Below are 21,706 nucleotides of genomic sequence, written 5' to 3' on the forward strand. Positions count from 1 at the left end.
CGGATTATAAATTATTACAATAGTGGTAAAATTAACGATATAATACTTGTAATAATCATAATAACGATAGTAGTAGCAGCAGTAGTAACGATGGCAATAATATTACAGTATTAATTACATTAATGTCGTTAACAACGGCGTCGCGTGCAGCCAGACTTCCGGGATATCTCCACGAGCGATGGAATATATCGTAATAAGGCGACGCCAAAGATTTTCTCTCTCTCTCTCTCTCTTTCTTCCTCCCTCGCTTTCTCTCTCTCTCTCTCTGTTTTCCCCTTTCTCTCTCTCTCTCTTTCCTTCTTTCTCTCCCTTTCTCACATAATCTTGAAGAGTGCGCGAGCATATCCGGAAGCCAAATGTGGCACGCACTGCCCGCGTTCCTATTTATTACATAACTAGTATCGAGCACATATTTTCGGCCCTACCATAAAGTTTATTTTTCTTCGGTCACACGTGCGATTTGAGAAACGAGTTCTACGCGAATCTAATTCCCATGGCGTGTCCGTCGAACGCGAGCGTGAGTACTGCGCGAGATCGGGGCGATGTAATGCGGCGAGTGAACGCGCGACCAAGATTTGTGATACTGCAAATTCCTCTCCAAGCATTTCGTGGGAAATTTTATTTATTTTATATATATATATATATATATATATAATTGTGCGCGCATATTCGCAATCGACGGACACGCCGTATTACTTGCTGCTTCTTCGATCTATCGATCTGTTTTCTTGTTAGCTTTTTTTCACTCATACATGCATTACTTTTTCTCTCTTTCTCTCTCCCTCTCTCGCCCACTGCCACCCTCCGTTCCTGGCACACACACACATACATACTCGCGTCATCGGCACTTGTACATAATTCTTGTGTCAACACACCTCTCCGTCGGTCAAAGCAGTGTAGTTAAAGAATACGAACAGGCGAACATCTGATAAATGGAGTGAACACCATAATAAGGCTTAATTTAATTTGTTAGTAACTTGTGATCCTGCCATGCGTTTGCACAAGCCCATGTCCACGCAGGTGTGCACTATAAATGGCCCGTTCGAGCTTACTGTCCATTTTCCTTCAGTGTTTATTCCACATTTAGACGATCTCTATTCCCCATTCAAAGCCGCATCCCGTTGTCTTTGCTGCGAATCTCCGTTAAGCACTCTATGACACACGACGACCTCTCCTTGTCGTTTCTATCGCATCTCGTTCTTATTCATCTATTTGTTGTTTCACTTCCTCTGCCTGACATCGGACTCCTTGTTGGGCGTTGGCTTGCTACAAATTCAACGAGAGCAGAACGTGAATCACGAGCGAACAGTTGAGCTATATATATATATCGAAAATACTACAAGTTTATGATCATAGAAATGGAGCGGTATAAGATTATTATGGGATCGTCATTCGCATTTTTTTTTCTTTTCCTAAACAGTTGAGAGAAACGGCTGAGATTTAATGGGATAGAATTTAAAGTGCAATATTTCCGGAACTTATCCGAAGTGGGTTCGAAGTGGACGCTCTTGGTGGAGCTGATCTGTGATGATTTAGATGACGAGGGGAGATCGGAAGAGAGAGGTTCGTGTATCGGGATGTACCATTCCAAGGATTCATGGACAGATCTAAAAGTATATACCAGTCATAGGTGATTGTTATTCAGCAATTGTACAACCGTTGTATTTGTTAAATGCAACCAATGGCTGTGCCCAGCGAACACAACAGTTGAGTGATCGATTTTTAGAAGATCTAAAAGTACGCATCAATCATAGCAGATCTAAAAGTATGTACCAAGAGGACTCAAGAAACTGCGTGGTGAAGACAAGGTGCACGTTCAGTACTGTAATCGCTCATCGAGTGCTTAGTGAGCTCCTGGATTTGATTGGTGTGCACTTTCAAAGATTTCATCAAGATATGCAAATAAAAACCAATTAAATCCGAAAGCTCATCGAGTGTTTAGTAAACAGTGTTGGTACTGAATATATTCAATGCCTGCGTTCAGCAGAAAAAGCAACTTAATGAGCGTTTAATGATTATTGCTCTTGATTGATATATTTTCCTAGATCAAAAATATAAGAGAGTATTTCAGTCATAGATAATGGTTGAGTTCAAAGAATATGGTTGTAAAACCGTTGATAAATAATTATTAACTTGTATATATTTTTAGATCTGCTATGATTGACGTGTACTTTTAGATCTTCTAAAAATCGATCACTCAACTGTTGTGTTCGCTGGACACAGGTATTGGTTGCATTTAACAAATACAACGGTTGTACAATTGCTGAATAACAATCACCTATGACTGGTATATACTTTTAGATCTGCCAATCACATCCATCTTCCAAAAGTCAATCACTCAACTGAGTTGAGTTCGCCGAACGCAGCCAATGAAGCACAAAGCGCTCATTGAAATTCATTACTTTCTCAACTGAACGCAGAATCATTTGATATTCACGCCGGAATAGGATTGGACAAGCAATGAGCGGCGATCCCAGAAGAGGTTACTCACGTATCGGGACTCTGATCGGTGTCGGATTCCTCCAGTTCGGCTTTGTTCCGCTTCTTCTCGTAAACTAAGATGATGGCGCAGAGAACGACGACCTCCGCGCAAATGCCCAAGAAGGGCCAGAGCGCGGCGAGCTTGTCCTTGACCCTGAGGAATGTCTCGGCCTCTGACGAATGTTCCGGAACGGGATCGGACCAGTTGTACGACACCCTGCAGATAACGTTACCGCGATCGCTCATCTCGATATTGTCGACAGTTAGGACGGCGCCGTAGATACCCCTGTCCTGGTCCTTGGTGATCTTCACGCGGTCTTTGCTGCGTGTGTAATTCTGATCGCCGAAAGTCCAGGTTATCTTGATACCAGGGCTCTGTTTCCCGCCGCACACCAAGTGCAGCTTCTCGCCCTCCACCACGCTGATAGACTCCGCCAAATGTGCGACTGGCCTCGCTAAAATTGTGCAACGCCCAATGTTAGAACACAGAGAAAACCTTGGCTGTTTCCGTTTAATGCTTGTTTGAATTTTGGTTTTTCCCTACCGATGAAATATATAATAGACACAACTATCTATTATATCATCATACTCTACGACAACCCAACGCTATCTACCATTACCATGAGTTGAGTTGAATTAGTGGTAGTAACAGCGAAAATATTATATAAGGTAATCATTTCGCGAAATTTTACAAATTATGAGGCAATATGTTTCATTGATTTATGTCAAGATTATATTTACTTAAATTTACAATTGTGTAAAATTACCAGGCAGTTACCCTAAATTAAAAAGATACAGTAAGAGGCGGCAGAGATTTTCTATAAAACCTAATTGAAATCAAATTTGTTGCTCTTAAATAAATTAGAGTAATTAAATCTTTTTCTAATTCAGAGTAACGCGTTTTAAAACTGTCTGGTAATTTTACATAATTGTAACTTGCAATTTTGCGCGAAATTAATACAGGAGATAGTTGCGCTCGAGTACTTACGTACGACTCTGTAGTCGGTTGTGGAGTTGGCGATTTTGCAAGTGTAATTTCCATAAGCCTCTTCGACCTCCTTTAAAATTTCCAAAGTGCCGGTCTCGTTATCAATCTTGAGGATATCCTCATTGCCGCCCAGCGTCATAACCACCGGTTCCTTCTCCTTCAGCCATTGCACTTTATCTCCGGCGCTTCTGTTTGTGCATTCGAGCGCCAAAGGTATGTCCCTGGGTGTAAGTACTCTAATCTTAATATCTGCATCAAACAAGATGTTGTCTTTCGGTGCTGCGTGCTATAAATATATCACCACCACGCGCATTTTACGCTAGCAAATAAATTATCGAGACGAATGTGCGCACGCGCACACACACACACACACAGAGGCACATTTTCTTTTCGTTTGACGATTCATCCGCGATCGCGAAGCGAATCAATCGGAAAGATCTCGAAAACAGGTATATGATATTTTTACTTAAAAATTTGCACGCGAAATTAAATTTCCGTCTTGCGACGCGAAAGGATTTATTTGCAACTCAATTCTCTAAATGCTCGAGTGAGTGTTTTATAATGCAAGAGTGACGGCGGCAACTATTGCGGTTATATTTAGAACGTCGTCCTAAATATTCTGTAATAATATCTAAGAATCTCTTATGGCGACTGAGAAGATACGAAGTGATTCGTACGATCTGCTCCTGTCGAATAAGTTCATTGATATCCACGTGAGTTGCCTGAATATTATCGTATTTTTGTTAAATTACATGAAATTTGCGCAGTTTCTGCAATTTATTTTTTTCTTTTTTAACACGGGAATACTCTAATTGGGTACACTTGATTTATCAAAAGATAAATAAAATGTAACTCGTACTCTCTATAACGTAAGAATATCATGAGAGGTGCCGATAATCTCGTACGATTAGATACGCGTGAATCATACGTCGCAAATTAATTTCTTGATCAACTATTAATTTTTAAGTTCCACAGATTGTTCATTAGAGATTTAAAAAAATTTCAGTTGAAGTTAAAAATTTCACATTTTGGTGCAGATAAACACTGATATACACTGATAATTTGATAATACGATTTAAATGTTACGATAATTCTTGATATTTTCATATCAAAGTAGCGAGGGCGAGATAAATAAAAAAAGAAAGTCTCGAACATGAATCAGGACAAACAAAACGAGGATTCGTGCATGTACGTAGTCACGATAGACTATCAGATCTCAAATATTATCAGATGTCGCAGAAGAGATGCTAGATGTAGGCCACGTATCTGTACAGACCTGACTACTCGACTTATTAATTTAACCGATAACCAATGTCTTGCTATTTGTCGGGTAGAGTCTGTAATAAACACGCAAGCAAAATCAAGATAATGAAAGAAAAAAGAAAAGAACAGTATCGCGTAGTGTACGTGTAATAATTACTAGATATTTGCTAAATTCAATTAACTTAATGGAAACACAGTGATAACCATGTCACGCGTACAAAATAACTGACGCGAGCAAGTCGAGTGCCGCACGACGAAATGAAAAAATAAATCACCGGGAATTCTGCGAATGACAGACTCGATCGGGATCAATTACGACAGCATTAGCTAACGTCATGTTACGAACCGAAGTATATCGAGAGGTGGAAGGAGTCCGCACTGTCGGTTGTGCATTTGTAATCTCCATCGTGGTCCTCCATAGCTCGGGTCGCCGAAAGCTTACTGCTGCCGGTGCCAGCCTGCGAGGAAACGAATAGCTGACCGCTGGATAGTTCAGGTTCCAACGTCTGACCGTTCCTGGTCCATCTAATGAGATCATCCTTCACCAAGTCGTTGCACTCGATACTCCAAGGTTGACCCTCGTGCACGACCGTCGGCCCCACATACGTCACTTTGATATGAAAAAAAAAAGAAGACAGAATCAAGTTTGAAAGAGCGCAAACTGCGACGAAGGATCGATATCGCGTTCGTCCTTAACCCGAGAATAGTAACCGTATTTTTACGTTAAAAATTAAAACCGCTATCATTAGCAAAATATAGTATGATTTATTATTATATAGGGATTTTATAAATAGCAAGATTTACTTGCTATTTCTTTGAAAAAATGGGGGAAACCAAAAAAATATTTAAGAGCCGGAATAAGCACATCAAGTGTCTTATTATGACAGTATTTCTAATGAAAATATCAAAATGAAAATATCAATTTAAAAAACGCTGTTTTATTGCCCATTTTCGATGGAATAAGATATGTAAAGATTCATAAAGAATAATTATTAAAAAAGATTGAATGAACGAATGTATATTAAATAACATTTATTTTATAAGAAATTATTTATTTTCATATTTCTTCAATGTATTATATAAATGTATGATATAATAAATATTTTTAATAAAAAAAAATTACAAATTTTTAAGAATATAGATATTTTTTTATATTAAATAAAAAGTTAAAATAGTTTAAAATATTAATTTCATTTATAATAAATGTTAATATTAACTATATATGTTAATTATAAATAATAAATATAAATATTAGATATTTAATAATAACATCTTTGCCTATTTTTCTGAACATTTTTATCGGTATCAAATGTAATATAAATATTGTTTAATATTCACGCATAACTTCATTCACACTTATCATCTTGTCTTCACAATACGAACTCTTGCTATACAGGACTAATTTTATAACGTAAACGATCACCCGCGGTTGTTTGTACGTGTTTTTACAAGCTTATACTATGAATAAGATGGGTCACAGTCTATTTTTATTGGACAAGTTAGGACTATAAATGTTCAAATGAAAGGTACATATTGGTTCCCGATCAGTAAAGGAAGTCCACTGCGACGTGAACTTCATTTGCTATCCGTTGGGGTATAAAATAACCCCAGATGACTATTTCCGGGTTAATCGAATTGAGCTAATCAACTTGGTAGTCGTTACATCAATTAATTATTGAGGACAATGTTCGGAATGAAAACGGAAAGATAGCGATGTTTCAATGATGCTTGAAATTGCTTAACGAATTAATAATACGCTGGCAACTTTTTTTTAACGAAGATCGCTCGAGTAATATCTCCCAGGTAATTATCGCGATGTCTCGTTTGTGTCAGCGACACAATTTTTCATCGTTTACGACGAAGCTCGGGGGCTTTTCTAGCTCGACAAGTTTTAAGGGAAATTCATTAGTGGTTATTTCCGTGCTTTATAGTCACGTAGGTGCCCGCATAACTGGGTAACCTTGGTTACGGGCGACCCTCGAAAATGCTCACCTCGCGTAAGTAGTCGAGACGGTAAGTGCTGAACAGCCGACGTATCCGCTTTTATCATAAATAAGTGCGCCACTGTATTAACTTTCGTAATTCGAGACGTTGCACGTCTCGACGTTAAGTACCTCTCACATATCATGCGTCCTACTTTCAACCCGGGGGAGGGGGGGACCCTAGGTAAAAATCGAGTGTCTTGATTTTCTCTAATTAAAGGAAATCAAATGTTTCAAATCGAAAGCAAGATGACTTGATGAAAATTTCACGATTCACGCGAGAGACAAAACCGTTCGATGGCGAAAGCGACTTTCATGGAGACTCATGCGACGAATTTCGCTCGCAGAAAACAGGCGCGCAAGCAAGGGGAACACATTCGTCTTGGCCCGCAAATAATTTGAATATCGATCATACGCTCGAAGAGTATGTTTACGCATGTTTACGTCAGCATGGCCAATAAAAAGTCCTTCTACCCTTACGTCACCGGTTGGCATGGGTGATCACACACAGTGGCAAAACATCGACCCCTTCGTATGATCAGTCAGCAATCTCCTAAGAAGTGTTCACAGAGCGATAGGCTGTGGAATTCCTTCGCGGGAAGCAATTAACCTGTTACTCCAGCCTGAATGTTTTTCGACGGTATTCACGACGGTCGTAATTCTTCCCGGCGATTTTTTCCATGTTTCTAAATATTCCATCTCTAAATCATTCACACGACGCGTAAATTCAATACGCGGATATCGACAACGGATCCTCGCGCCTTCGTCAAGGTCGTACGAACGAATGAACGTTTATCTCGGAGAGGTCTCGTTAATTCGTCGGGGAAAATTTATCTCTCGCCGGCCGGTGAATTTATTTTCTCATTCGCTGGAACGATCGCACCCGTTCGAGCGACGATCAACAGGGAACACGTAAATGTATCTCTTACCAAAACGATGTACAAATAGTGGGAAAACTGTGCGGGAACGAGCGAAACGAGGTTTACGTAAAACTCTCCTCTCGGGTACACACAGTTCTACGTGTTGATGACGAATCGGCGGAATTAGTGGCGCGATGACGTATACGCGTGTGCGTGCGTGCTGGCTTACATGTGTATCACGAGCGGCTACATAGTGATAGTAACAAAGCTCTGGCATGATCGGTGAGAATATGAGTCAGAGGATGTGTCATTATTCCGAGTCGTAAGGCGGAGACTCGAGCGGCTCGGCTGGTAGAAACGAAACGTCTGCGCGGTGTTATTAGTGTTGATTGCGGAGAACGAATATCGCGCAAAACAAAACGATCTCCCGCGAGCGGATTGCGACCCGGCACTGATAACTGACGCCTGATAAAAAGGCCGCACGTCGAACGAGAGAGGCGTGGGAGAGCGTGCAATTCCGGGCGCAGATAATTCATTGCAGCGATGCCGCCGGTCAATTAACGCCCCATTAATTCCGCCTCTTTAATTCTCTGATTCTCAAATAATAGACAAATAAAGAATAATCGTTTGAATTTCCACCCGGAGGCTCGCTGGATCCCCTCTCTCTCTCTCTCCCTCTTTCGGATTCATCGCAGTGAGAAATGTAACACGCCGAGAAGAGACGCGCTCTCGTCGCGGAATAAAGGCTATTGCACGCATAAAAGTTCTAGTCATAACCGTAAGATCGTAAATTTCCAACGTACAATCAAATGGAACAATGCAAGTGAAAATTTGTAATCGTAAAGTCGTAACCGTAGTCGTAAAATTTCATTCCACGTTGGAATTTTACGGTTAATGTCTTATGGTCGATCAATAGGGAAGCAGTTCCATATCGTTGATCAATCAGAAATCACTAAGAAGATGGTATTATATCATGTCCCATATGATGACAATATTAATAAAAACGAACATTAGATTTCAAGACCGCAACTTTACGATTATGACTAAAACTTTTGTATGTGTAAAAAGCTTTAAGAGCTCTGACACAGAAAAATGTAAGCAGTAAGACTTAAACAGTAAGCAAATTAGCCAATCACAGTCCTTATAAGGAGAATAATCGACTGTGATTGGTCAATTTGTTTACCAACCTAAATACTTAATTATCTAAACTTATTAGCTTATCTATAACCTATTAGTTATATAATTAATCTATTATTGTAATATAATTGATATTAATTAGTATTAATATTAGTTCAAATCTACGATAGATGTAGTAACTTTTTAACCAATTGACCAATCACAGTCGAATGTAAGGAAAATAATCGATTATGATTATAACTTTTTACGGCTTTAAGGCTTATCTGTCGTAGATCCGGATTTAGTATAGTATTAGATCCATATTCTAAACTCACTTTTATCGATAAAAGAGAATTCAGAATACGAATTTTACAATTTAACATGTAATATAAGAATTTATTAGTTAACCTAAATAACCCCGTAACTTCTTATAAGAAGAATAATTGATTGGTCAACTTGCTTACATCTTACTGCTGACGTTTTTGTGTGTGCCATGAGCCTAGTTTTCCTTGGACCTATTAAAAATCATCTGCAATAGCCGTAAAATATGCAGCAAGACGTAAGTAATAAGCTAATTGACCAATTGGATTCTTACAGTCTAGGAATAATCGTCTGTACTTGGTCAATTAGCTTACTGCATACTTTACTATACTCGCTATTATAAGCACACTTACTATTGTAGACGGTCTTTTATATAATACATCGTATGTCACTGTCGGATGTCGGAACGCAGCCGACGGTTCAATGAAGAAAACTCGCTTTCGAAAAATAACTTCGCTCGTTCGCTCATTTCGACATCCGACACACGACGTCGTATTGTACAACAGACCTTCACACGTAAAAAAAAACCCAAGACTTAAACAGTAAAGAAGTCGACCAATCAGTATATTTCTTTAGATTTACGTATTCCAAAAGACGATAAAGATGAGACGATAAGTTTGGCCTTGGAAGAAGCAGAAATAACTAAGACCTCAATTGGTTGACCAAACTTATCGTCACTTCTATTACTTTTTCGAATACGTGAACCTAAAAAAATATACCGATCGGTTGGTCAACTTCCTTGCTGCTTACGTTTTTCCACGTGTGAAGGTCTCTAGCCGTGACGATTAACGAAACCGCTTCCGCGCGAAAGGTGGTCGCCGCCTAAGCATGTCAGTCGTTCCATTTCGCTCGCACACTAACACAAGGTGAGAAAGATTTACGAGGCTGAATGCGTGGTCTATTATGACTCGCACTCGATACTGATTTTAGACGAGCGCGCTCGCGCAGTTTCTATCGGATTTCATACACACACGACACATTCGCACATGTCGTGTATATATATATATATATATATATATATACACGACATGTATATATATATATACACGACATGTGCGAATGTGTCGTGTGTGTATGAAATCCGATATATATATATTATATATCGCGCGGGCGGTTCGATTTCACACTGGGCGATCGATTCGCCAGGTGGTAGAGAGTGCTCGAAAGTACTTGAACGACCGCGGCGAATTCCCGGGCGGTGATCAGTCGAGCGCAAATGCTCGCGGCTTCAACGTCTGCGCGGGCGCCCCCGACTTTCGCGAGGTCTGCACGATGAAGATAGCGCACGTGCTTCGCGACTCGTGAAGGGGGAACTAAACTAATATATACGTACCACACACGTTCCGTTAATCGTCATTACTCAATAGTCAAGATCAGCCGACCGGACGGACAGATGGGCGAGCGGGCGTGGGCGTGCGTAAACACGCGCGACTTCGACGCGCTTTTCGTTTGCACGCGCAAAGGGAATTGTTCGGCGGACTGACACGTCGGCGCGTCAAATGCGCGAATCGGTGAGGTAACTCCGGGGAAAATCAATAAACTACGAATGTGTTATTTTAAGCCCGCTTTCACGACTACATCGCGGCTCAGCGTCTCAACCGCGCGGTTTCCGCGGCCAACCGCGAGAACCCGGCGAAGGACACGGCGACACGCCGCGAGTTCTTCGTCTGGGCGCTTCCTGGCGCACACACCGAGGGATTCTCGATAAGCTGGCGCGACTAGGCGCGGGAGAAATCCGGATAATCGCAGCGCGCCGGAGCGAACAATTGGATCTGGTGATATCGGCTCGATCGTGTGTGACTGTCACGAGGACTCCGGCTATCCTTCGAGCCGCATTCTCAGCTCGTGAGTGTGTCCTCGTCCTCGTCCTCGTCGGCGTTGCTCGTGAGTTCGCACACAAAGCGGCGACGGCTGCAGCGCGAAGAGAGAAAAACCGATATCTGCAATTTCCGTAATTCCATTTCCCCGAGAGACTCCTCGCGCTCTGTACTTCCTTTTCTTCTTTTCTTCATTTGTGGGCTTCTCTTCCCGCGTCAGTTCTGCGCGCGAGTTCCGTCTTTTCAGCCGGCAATGCGGTCTCGCAACATCGTTTCCGGCGATTCACCAGCCTGTTCAGGCGAGTACATACTGTATGAATGAATAAATGAAAAACGAACAGCGAATACAAACATTCGTTACAATTTGTTGTCCTGGAAAATTCGTATGCCGTAACAAACCCGTACAGAACATTTCCGACTGATTTGCTTGTATACGATAAAAAACATGTTGTATTTGTGTTCAAATTGGTCCTTGTTTTTGTATTAAATTTTGTATTAAAGCTTTTACGTTAAATTTCTAACATACCGTAATTTTTGTGTTAATTTAACATATTGTGTTTAGGTTGTCTCAATAATTTATTCGATCGTTGAATCGATATTCAACGTGTGTAAGAGAATGTTAGAATAACACATTTTATATTCAGTGTCGACTAACGTATTATTTTTATGTTAAGTTTTTGCATAATATTTGTGTTACTTCTCAACATATTCACCTTATGTTAAATTAACATAAAATTTTTTACCGTGTAAAGTAGCTTACCAGGTAGTTATAAACCGTTTAACGGTAAGATCGGGGTCGGATGCGACCTCATGGCTCGTTTATTTTACAGTGTGCACGCGCTACTTCTCTTCTTAAGGAACGTTTCACGTTATTATTGACTTCTTTTACCCCTTTTATACATTAATTGTAATTCGTAGTTAAATAAACAGAACAGAACATGAAGTCAGATCCAAGCCCGCTTTCCTAGATACGTTGAAAATCCACCTTGCAATTAGAGGATTAAAAAAAATACTCGCACGGCTTTCGACGCGAATGTATCACAAGTTGAGTACTGTTCGTTCGCTCAGTGTATGCTTTTAAGACGTTCCTCGTGGACACCGTTGCATTTTTAAGCGCAGTAATCACGGCAAGGTGTGACACACTTTCCGAGTATATTCCCAGAGCCGTCCGTTTCGAAAGTTGATTTTTAGCGTGGCTACCACTGGTGCCCCGGCCGCGCGAAGACCATGGGACTCGCCCGTGCGCTCGCACAAGGAATATAAAAATAGATGCATCCTTCAGGATGAGCGATGCGAGCGTTCTCTCATCCGGTCTTCAAGAACAGAAGGTATCTCTCGGCCGCGGCGATGGCCGCTATGCTCGGATAAAAGATCGCCACCGCAAACGGCCAAGCACGCACACACACACGTCGACGAAATCCTCCCGTTAGTATTCAATACAAAAACACAAAAACCTTGCTGCCCCGACATTGGTGAGAAGTCGATGCCCGCGAAGCCGAGAATTCCTCGAGCGCCCCCCCCCCTTCTTCCCAAACGCACATCTCGACGTCGCGATTTCACGCAGTCTCGCCCACATAAGATCGCGCCTCTCTGCACCGTCTCTCGGAAACCCACATAAATTTCTAGACGCATAAATTTCCAGATTTCCTGACCTTGACAATTGTACCAACAACGGGGACCGTCGACGATTTGCGAGCCGCTTGCGCGCGCTTCCCCGGCGAGACCGGCGACGCCGATTCAACACAGCAGAACATTATGATAGCCGCGTGTTGCGGTTTATAGATGTAAAAATAGCCGGTCTGCAGCTATTCGTAGTTAAGTTTTTAGCATTCTCGTCTGGCACAAACGCAGAGCCGGCGTCCTCCACTCTTTCTCACTCACTCACTCACTTACACACACACACAAACACTCGCTCTCTCTCTCTCTATCTCTTTCTTTGTCGTTGTGTGTATATCGGGGCTAAGTCTGTAACGATCCCCGGTGGACAGATACCAGATATGGGTTACTATTCCGCGGGAACGTCGAGTTTTCTGAGTGGACGGAAAATAGGGTCAACGTTGCGCAACAAAAGTTGCCGCGGCGCGAATAGTTCACCGGCATCGTCGTCATCCTCACCGTCACCGTCGTCGTTGTCGTCAGAACGGCGTCAAGCGCGCGGGCGCGTTGTGCGACGATCTCCCTTTCGCGCACGATTCAAGAACGATCCCGGTGCGTAAACGCCGCCGATCGCCGTTGCGAAACGAGTGCGCGGCATTCGAGTGAACGCGACATTCTACGTGCGCACACGCGAAATCCGATACCTTATGTATCAGAGGTGCTCATCGGTGCTCCCCGACGACGATTTCTCGCGAGAAACACCTCTCCGCCAAAAGTAGCGCACAATAGTGTTACTGTATATGGAGGTTCGGAAAAAAATTCGTAACTTCGGAATCTCCCGATATGTTTTGTGATCTCATTTTTTTTTTACATTAATTCTTGACATTTTAAGTTCATATGGAGAGTAATATTAAGACAATTAACGTAGAAATTAAATAAGAATAATTAATTATATTATCTAAGCTTGTAACTGTTACAAAATTGCGCGTTAGAAGAGAATTATTTTATAATTTGTCATTTAATAATAAAGTAAAACTGCTGTCTAGAAGAATCGTCTTCTTTTGATTAAGATCGTTTGATTGTTATTCAGGAGAATAATCTCTATAATATATGTGAAGGGCAAGATCATTGGAGGTAAGACTCCTAGACTTTTAGACTTTTAGACAAGAGTTTTGCCAATAATAATTATAAAGTAACATCATATATATATATACATATTTAAAATATGTGAGGTGTTCAGATTATGTGTATTTAGATTAGACAAATATTAAACAACAAAATAAAAACCCTATCTACGATTTGAGGCCTTTTCCTTAAATCTAATGAATAAAATATCATCTTTATAACAAGTTACTGCTATTCATTAAATATCCCATAATAGCAGTCGAGGCGTAAAAACATTATTTCTCGGGTTTTTGGGTTTTTTCCACCTCCGCACCACTGTGCGCCGAGTATCCTTACGCTGCGCCTCGGCGCGCCTCTTCTTGTGCACGCTGTTACGCGCGCATCGATCGTTGTCAATAAAAAAATATAAAAAAACACCGGCGACCGGCACGCCGCGGAGTGGGGGGATCAAAAGGGCGTGCCGAGAGAAATAGTTTCACCAATAATAGAATCAAAAAGGACCCGACGAGCGAAAGGTGTTTTTTGTCTTCGACGCTGTGTATTAGCGCACACACACACACACATACACACGCACTGACCGGAGTGTGCCTCCGCTGCAGCGGTCGATCCGACACGTTAATGTTCATGGGATTAATATAGAATCCAGGCACGATAACGACCGGATAACGACCGGGGAACGACCAGAAGAACGCGAGAGGGAACCCGACACGAAAACCCGTCGTCGCTCTCCAAGTAATATTAACATTCATTATATGTGTGTGAGTATTTTTAATCGGAGATTAAAACGGCTGAAGAAGCGTGCGCGCTCAACTGTCGGCGGGTGCAGCGAGCGCGTGTGTCGCCAGGATGCACAGTTGCAGCATTATCGACTAAACGTTTTTAGAACGCGTCCTGATGGCGGCGTGTCGATAAGTCTCATTAAATGACCTATAAAGCATTGCGCTCGCCGCGAGAGATACAACAGATCGTAAATTACGCTAATAAACGCGTGCCATCGCATCGTGTTTACTGCGCAATGCCGAGAATCATCATAATATTTAACCGCCGCATTTTCGACGCGTTGCGTTTGGGAGAATCGTTCAGAAACGTGTCTCTCGAATCTCGCAGCTGCAGTTCTGGTTGTCCACGATTGTCTATCGAATCTCTTCGAGAGATATTCCGTGCCTCTTTCAAAGGCAATTCTCCTGCTCTCTTGTTAGAGAAGTAATCTCTGTAATGGAGGTAAAACGTTCTCGGGGACGCGGAAAAATTTATTTCACTGATGCGCTTACGAGCGGCCTGAGATGAAAAGAAAAATTGCAAACGCGACGTGTCTTCCGACAAGGAAATCTGACCAGCAGAAGGCTGCTAATTAACCAGCTAAAATCCGTCTAGCTTGGGGATTTTTTCTGTAATTTCCTGCCCTCGCGAAGGAATACGCCTTTTAGAAACGAAAAAAAGAACACTTCACGTATTATTGCTTAATGCACTTTTTCATATTTGTGTGAGATTAATAAACGATGAATCTGCATAATGGCATAAAGAAAAATTAGTCTTAAATCAATGGCAGATATTCTCATACATAAGCAAGAATATTATAATCTTCTTAGGAGGTTTTAGTGCTGATTTAATTGAATTTATATTGATGCAAATATTATTTGCATTCGATTCAAGACTGAAAGTCTTCTAAGAATATTATAATATTTTTGCTTATACAGGGTGTTCCCGACCAACAGAGATAAATTTCGTGAGAACGTAGAACGGATTGAAATAAACAAAAGTCCTCTACCATTAATAACTCAAAAATTGATGTGTATTATTTGCAAAATGGTACAGGACTTTTTTGTTCGGAATGGCCTAACTAACACAAGTATGCGATAGCTGTTGTACCCGGCGATAGTTTCAAAGTTCAAAATACTGATATCTGTTGTATAACTATACTGATATCGTATACTGATATCTGTTGTCTAAGTATAACAGCTGTCATATATTTGTAGATTAGATCACTCTGAACAAAAAAAGTCCTTTACCATTTTATAAATAATACGCATTTTCTGAATTATTAATTAAAGAAGCCTCTGTACATGACCATTTTCAATAATTAATAACTCGAAATATTGCGTGTTATTTGCAAAATTGTGAACTTGATCATCTCAATCCGTTCTACATTCTACGAAGTTTGTCTCTATTTTTGTTGGCACACCTTGTGGCACACCTGGGACACCTTGTATAAGAAAATATTTATAATTGATTTGAGACTATTTTTGTCTATGTCTTACACCTTGTTTTCGTCCTTTTGGTGAAAAAATATTGTTTTAAATAATACCATTCTTTCTATTAAATAATAGAGTTTTTTTGTGAATGAAACAATAAAATTTTTACCCAGATAAGTAATATTTTGTACAAGTACGTTGTTTCTATGAAACAAATTTTAGTCGAATAAATAGAAATACTAAATCTAGGGAAACCTTTTTCTCTGTGCAGCTACATTTCTTTGTCGCGCGTTCGTGGTGCGCGCGATTTTGCGTTAACGTATTTACACGCGCGCGGGACACGTGTTACAAGAATCTGAATGAGCGCACAACTTTCAGTTCTCGCCTCCGCTTAAAGTTACCGCGGCGGCACTTCCTCGTCTCTCTCTCTCTCTCTCTCTCTCTCAAGTATGAGTATATCGTTTCCACACGCGTCCGAGCTATTGTAAATATTAGTAGTCTGAAAAGAGCATACCGACGAAATATACTACGCATTCGTAAACACACGGAGGATCTTGCGAAACCACATCGAGAGGGCACACAGTACGTGTGCGATCGCGAATCAGACTAGCATCCTTACGTGATAAAATCGTGATCCTCGTGTCAATAGAAGAAAGGAAAAGGAAAAAAAAAAACACTCGTGCCAGGAGGCAATCGTTCACTCACACCTGTGGTGTTTTATCTGTCGTGTACGACTCAAGTCTCGCCGCAATTGTCGTAAAGACGTTCGAACGAAGAGATTTCAAATTTCCATCCCGAACGAGGAATAGTAAATAAGAGAGAGAAGGAGAGATATTATCAAATAAGATAGATAAAAGATTGCAGTTTCAGGAAAAAAATACTCAAACCGTACGTGTAACGCTTATCATTAATGAAGATTGCTCAACTTTCCCGCAGGTTTCCTCTCTTTCTTTTTTTGCACTTGCGAGACATACGACGGAGGCACTCGAGATAAGCACTGAGATAGCAAAGGTGAACGTTAAAGCGAAGGAAGCCATCGGCAAACGAAACAAATGAAATGCGGTCGTCTCTGCGACTATCTTCCCGTTCGCTCCGCGATCGCTTCGCGGATTTGCGCGTTTTATCGCGCAAACTGCGGACACCGTGCCGATTGCCCGCCCCGCCATTAATTATGTCGGCACTAAAAGCCGCATCAGTTACGAGATCTTTAAAGACTCCGGGACCCTCTTTCTCCCTAGGTAAACTCAAAACTAATCTAAACTTCGCCATATACCATCGGGATAGTCCCGGCTCGTTAAAGCAAGGAAATCATGATTACTATTATCTGATGGACAATCTAATCTTCGAGCGAAGTTCACGCGATCGATACGCGGCCGTAATGAAATATATATATACTCGACGATAGATTTGCTCGCGCACGGCCTGAGAAGGCGATTTTTTCCTCCTGCCCGTCGCGACTATCCGATAACCAATGTTTTTCACGACTCAGTTGTCTCCGGGAAAATTATAATCCGCAATCCCGACAGAAATCGCGGTCCGAGATAAATGTTCCATTTTCGTACATCTAAAACCGTAAGCCCGGTATTCTCATTTTCGTGCATGGACGCTAAAACGTCCGCGTCCGTCTACTTCTCTCTCGCGCGCGTTGCTCGTGCGAGCTTCCGATATAAAATGGGAAAGGAACGATCGCAAGTATAGGAATATGTTTATAAGATTTTTTTTTATTTTAACACCCCAAAAAACTTTACAATCTTACGTCCATCGGACGTTTAGTAAGATTTACAGGACTCGCGAAAAACCACGCAAGGAATGTAACCAGTGTTATATCCTCATTAAGAATGTGCAAGTATATATTACACTCGAGAATTATGTCAGCTGGGTGCCAAATATTTATAAGTAAGAGTGAGAAATCAACTAATCGTAGTCGATTATTTTCTTTACATTCGAAAATAATTGGACAATTTCTTATTCTTATTTTTTACGAACATATTCCTACCGCCCATTGCAGACTACGCTTAATACTCGAAGAATCTGCAGAGGCACTTTAAATTAAAAAAAAAATCTCTCGTACAAAGTAGTTAAACACGTGAAAAATGCGTGAACAATGCGAACCGTAGCACGTGCCTGTGTCTACTTCTCGAGTGCGATTCTCGGCGAGAGCGTCCGAAATAGTTACACTGGAAATTACCGAGCGCAAACCGAACGATAATTTTCACCTACGGAAAGCTGAAGCGAAGAAACTGAAAGCCGAGTGAAAGCGATCGTTAAAGCGGGGTCTACAATGAGAATTTAAGTTGTAAGCCTCAAGAAATTGACCAATCACGGTCGATTATTCTCCTCACATTCGACTATGATTGGTCAATTTCTGACAGTTTAGAGCTTAAAACACCTATTGTAGATCGGGACTTAAGGCTAGGTCTATAATAGAATTTTAAGCCATAAGAAATTGACCAATCGCAATTGATTATTCTTCTATACATTCGATTACGATTGGTCAATTTCTTAAATCTTGTGACTTAAATTCTCATTGTAGACCTCGCTTTAGATGAACATTTTATTGTGTTCGACGGTGACTTCGACTTTGAAACGCCGAGCTATACATTTCGAGGAGCGGCAGCAAGCATCTCTCACTCGCTCACAGCGATTAATTATGCCTGCACAACCTTTAATCGCATTATGCGAATATGACTATAATTTATGCGGCGGCACGGTGAAGTCGTTAAGCCAGACTTAATTAAATCCGACTGCCGTGCGATTCAGGCTTCGTCAGGCCTCGACGAGTGTGATGTGTCGGCACAAATCGATGAAACCTTCGCTTTCGGATGTGAAATTCAGAAAAGTCACGGCAAGTCTCGTCATTTTCGGCTTGTCGGCTGTGTCGGAAAATTACCCGAGATACAGTTATACAATCGACGGAAAATGCTATTAAAAAGGAAAATGTCATCATTTTTCACCGATAACGCATTCTCGATGCGTCGCAACGCGACCCTGTTATCGACGGAACTCGTCGCTCGACGACAAGTCGTGCCTGACATTAGGAAAGACGTATTTAAAAGGACTCTCGTGTTGTTGTGTGCCGCAAACGCTGTATTGCATTCTCGCACGCTCTCGAGAAATAATAACACAAATCCAAGCACGGAAATTGGAGAGTTCTCACAATACCAGAGTACTCTCGCGGCCGGTGCCGACCGTGGCAATTTCCGTGTTGGATTTGCATTATCAATCATCGTAAGCGTCAAATATCATCCACCACGTACGGGACACGGGATCGCACGAGCCGTTATCGACCGACATGAATGAGTCCCGTGGTCGTCGTCGTCATCGTCGACGTCCTCCTACTCGGACGAGAAACCGAGGAATCGAAGGCGGCCAGGACGACGTCACCGGACGACGATGACGAGCCTCCTCGCCGATAATACCGGGAATCCACGAGGCAAGTGTATCGCGGCACACAGCGGGACAAATGAACGATCGGCGCAGACGGACGAGCGAATGTGCGTGCGAGCGAGCTAGTCGGCTAGAGGACGAAAGGAGCGAGAGAGAGAGAGAGAGGAGCGCACAGCGACTCACCTGCCTGGACCGTGACGAGGGTGCCCGCTAAATATAGCATCCCCAGCAGCACAAAAGCGGCTCGCCTCTCCATCCCGCGGCGCTGATGTACGGCGGTGGCGCGTGACTGTGTGTGCACCGCTACGGTACCAACGACGAACACGATGCCCTCGTCGCGAGGGCCTCCTACGGGGAGACGAACGGACGGTGATGTACGTCGATGTCGGACGTCTAGGTGGTGGCGATGGTCGACCGTCGTATACGAGAGCGTCGTATCACGACTGTCGCGCTCCTCTCGATCGCTGCTGCCGCCGTCGTCTTCTTCTTTTTCCTCGACGTCCTCGTTCTCTTCTCGCTTATCACCGTCCACGTCGTCCTCCTCCTCCCCCACGTCCTCGTTGTTGTCGTGGTCGTCGTGTTGCTCGTCCTACCCGTCGCTGTTGTCACAGCGTCGTCACTCTGACTCTTCCCGACGGTCACCCCGTTGTCGTCAAGCCTCAGCACCGCGTCAACCGCGACCCGACTACCTTTTCACTCGACCGTGCGCGACTGGCGATCGCAGTTCGAATCGTTCGCGCGAGAGCACCCGTCACACCACACCTCCTCCTCCTCCTCCTCCACCGCCGCCGCCGCCGTCGTCGAGAGAGAACAATCACGACCTATCACTGACGTTTGCTCGCTGCTCTTATCGTTATCTCGCACACGGCTTTTATCTCTTTAAATGCGCACTCCACTCAGAACTACTCTACGGTTACCGCCCGTAGTCTCCTACGCCGACTCTCGTCGACGCTCCTTCCTCTTCCTCCTCCTCCTCGTCCTCGTCGTCGGCACGGTCCACCCTCGAGAGAGAGAGAGAGAGATATCCCCCAAACGAGCACCGCCGAGCCGCCGCAGCTTTACGGCAATGTCAGGAGAAAAATGGCCACGTCTTCTGCTGCGCGGACGTCCGTCTCGCTCCGTCGCCACGCTCGCTCCCTCCTTTTCCGATAGAGCGATACCCGCGCGACCGCGCCCTCTGCGCAACCTGCTGCTGCGGGCCGCTTTATATGTTGTCTGGGATTGCAAGGAACGGATGGACCGATTGTCTGAAATGAAGATCGATCTTAATAACTAAGAGCTCTCGAGATTAGCTGGTCTCGCAACTAGAATGTTTGTTAGCATAACGATAGTTATTATTTTGGAGTAACGTCGTTGCAGTTACGTCATGATCGTAAGTTCTTCAGTAGAGTGTCCTAGTCTACAATAGGTGCTTTAAGCCCTAAACCTTAAGAAATTGACCAATCATAATCGAATTATAGAAGAACAATCAATTGTGATTGGTTAATTTCTTAAATCTTACGCCTTAAATTCTCATTGAAGACGCTTTAGTACCGGTCTACAATAGGTATTTTAAGCTTAAGCCTTAAGGAATTGTCCAATCACAGTCGAATGTGAAGAGAACAGTTAAGTGTGATTGGTCAATTTCTCAAAGTTTAAGACTTAAAATATCTATTGTGGATCAACACCAATTTATGTTTTTGGCCGGTATGCAGGCCGGTATTCAATCGCATCTTGTATTTAAGATTGTCTTAAGTTTACTCAGACAGCACAATGTCCAAAATCGAGACATAAGATATCTTTCAGACGTCTTAGCCAGCAACACGCGATGCTTGCTTTCGTGCTGGATTGTTTGCTGGGTGAAAATACTGCGTTTTGATTGGTGTATTACCATCCATTTTCGGAAATGTACCAATCAGAACGCAATATTATTATTCAGTAAGCAATCCAGCATGAAAACAAGCATCATGTGCCGCTGGCTTAAGATATGACTATGAATACCAGCCGTAAGGTATTCAGTTGGATTTTCAAAGCCGGTATTCATAGTCGGATCTTATATATAATAGTTTCCGGCCACAGGACGCAGAATACTAACGCGCAACAAGAAGCGATGCGGCAGCCAATAAACTTTTAATTCTTATGGGGAAACGGGATTGGTCGCGTCTTGTGGGCAGAAGCCATAACACCTATTTCACTCCATTCAATTGGCCGAGGTGAAAACCCATACGCCAACTTTCATGTATCTAACGCGTTCCTGTCATCATGGTTTAGATAATTAGCCAATTCGATCGAGTTAATCTGTTGGTTACATCTAAACCACATCAGACACGTATTTTACACTGTGCAAAAAGTATTGTTTATTTTACACGAGGAAGAATTATGCATCTTCGAACCTCGGAGATAGAAAGGAAACTAAAGTCTGATCTACAATGTACTCTTCGTTTCTTGCTCTCTCTTTTCCACAAGTAAATAGAAGTTCTTACAGAAGAAAGATAGAGAGCAAGAAGAAACAAGGCGCAGAGAGCACACTGTCGGCCAAGCTTTAAAGAGCGGCACATCGAATACATTCGGAAGACACTAACCTCTTTCAACGACGAAC

The 21,706-nt window shown here is 42.4% G+C and overlaps 1 protein-coding gene across 2 annotated transcripts; it reads right to left on the bottom strand.

Moving 5' to 3' along the window:
• Positions 1-26: 26 nt before the first annotated feature.
• On the bottom strand, positions 27-20,276 carry LOC106744503 (basigin). 2 transcript variants are annotated; one of them, XM_014619345.1, is made up of 5 exons: positions 19,312-20,276; positions 5,079-5,342; positions 3,470-3,718; positions 2,492-2,936; positions 27-1,266 (listed from the first exon to the last, which is right to left on the bottom strand). In XM_014619345.1, exons 1-5 carry the CDS (start codon positions 19,382-19,384, stop codon positions 1,221-1,223), a joined length of 1,077 nt encoding a protein of 358 aa, XP_014474831.1. In that variant the 5' UTR covers positions 19,385-20,276; the 3' UTR covers positions 27-1,220. The 2 variants fall into 2 exon arrangements, with proteins under 2 accessions (XP_014474831.1, XP_014474830.1); XM_014619344.1 differs by lacking the exon at positions 19,312-20,276 and adding an exon at positions 6,725-7,110.
• Between the last annotated feature and the right edge of the window lie 1,430 nt (positions 20,277-21,706).

This window comes from Dinoponera quadriceps, unplaced genomic scaffold, assembly GCF_001313825.1.
Source record: "Dinoponera quadriceps isolate SergipeBrazil2010 unplaced genomic scaffold, ASM131382v1 scaffold1266, whole genome shotgun sequence".
In the NCBI taxonomy this organism is placed as follows: Eukaryota; Metazoa; Arthropoda; class Insecta; order Hymenoptera; family Formicidae; genus Dinoponera; species Dinoponera quadriceps.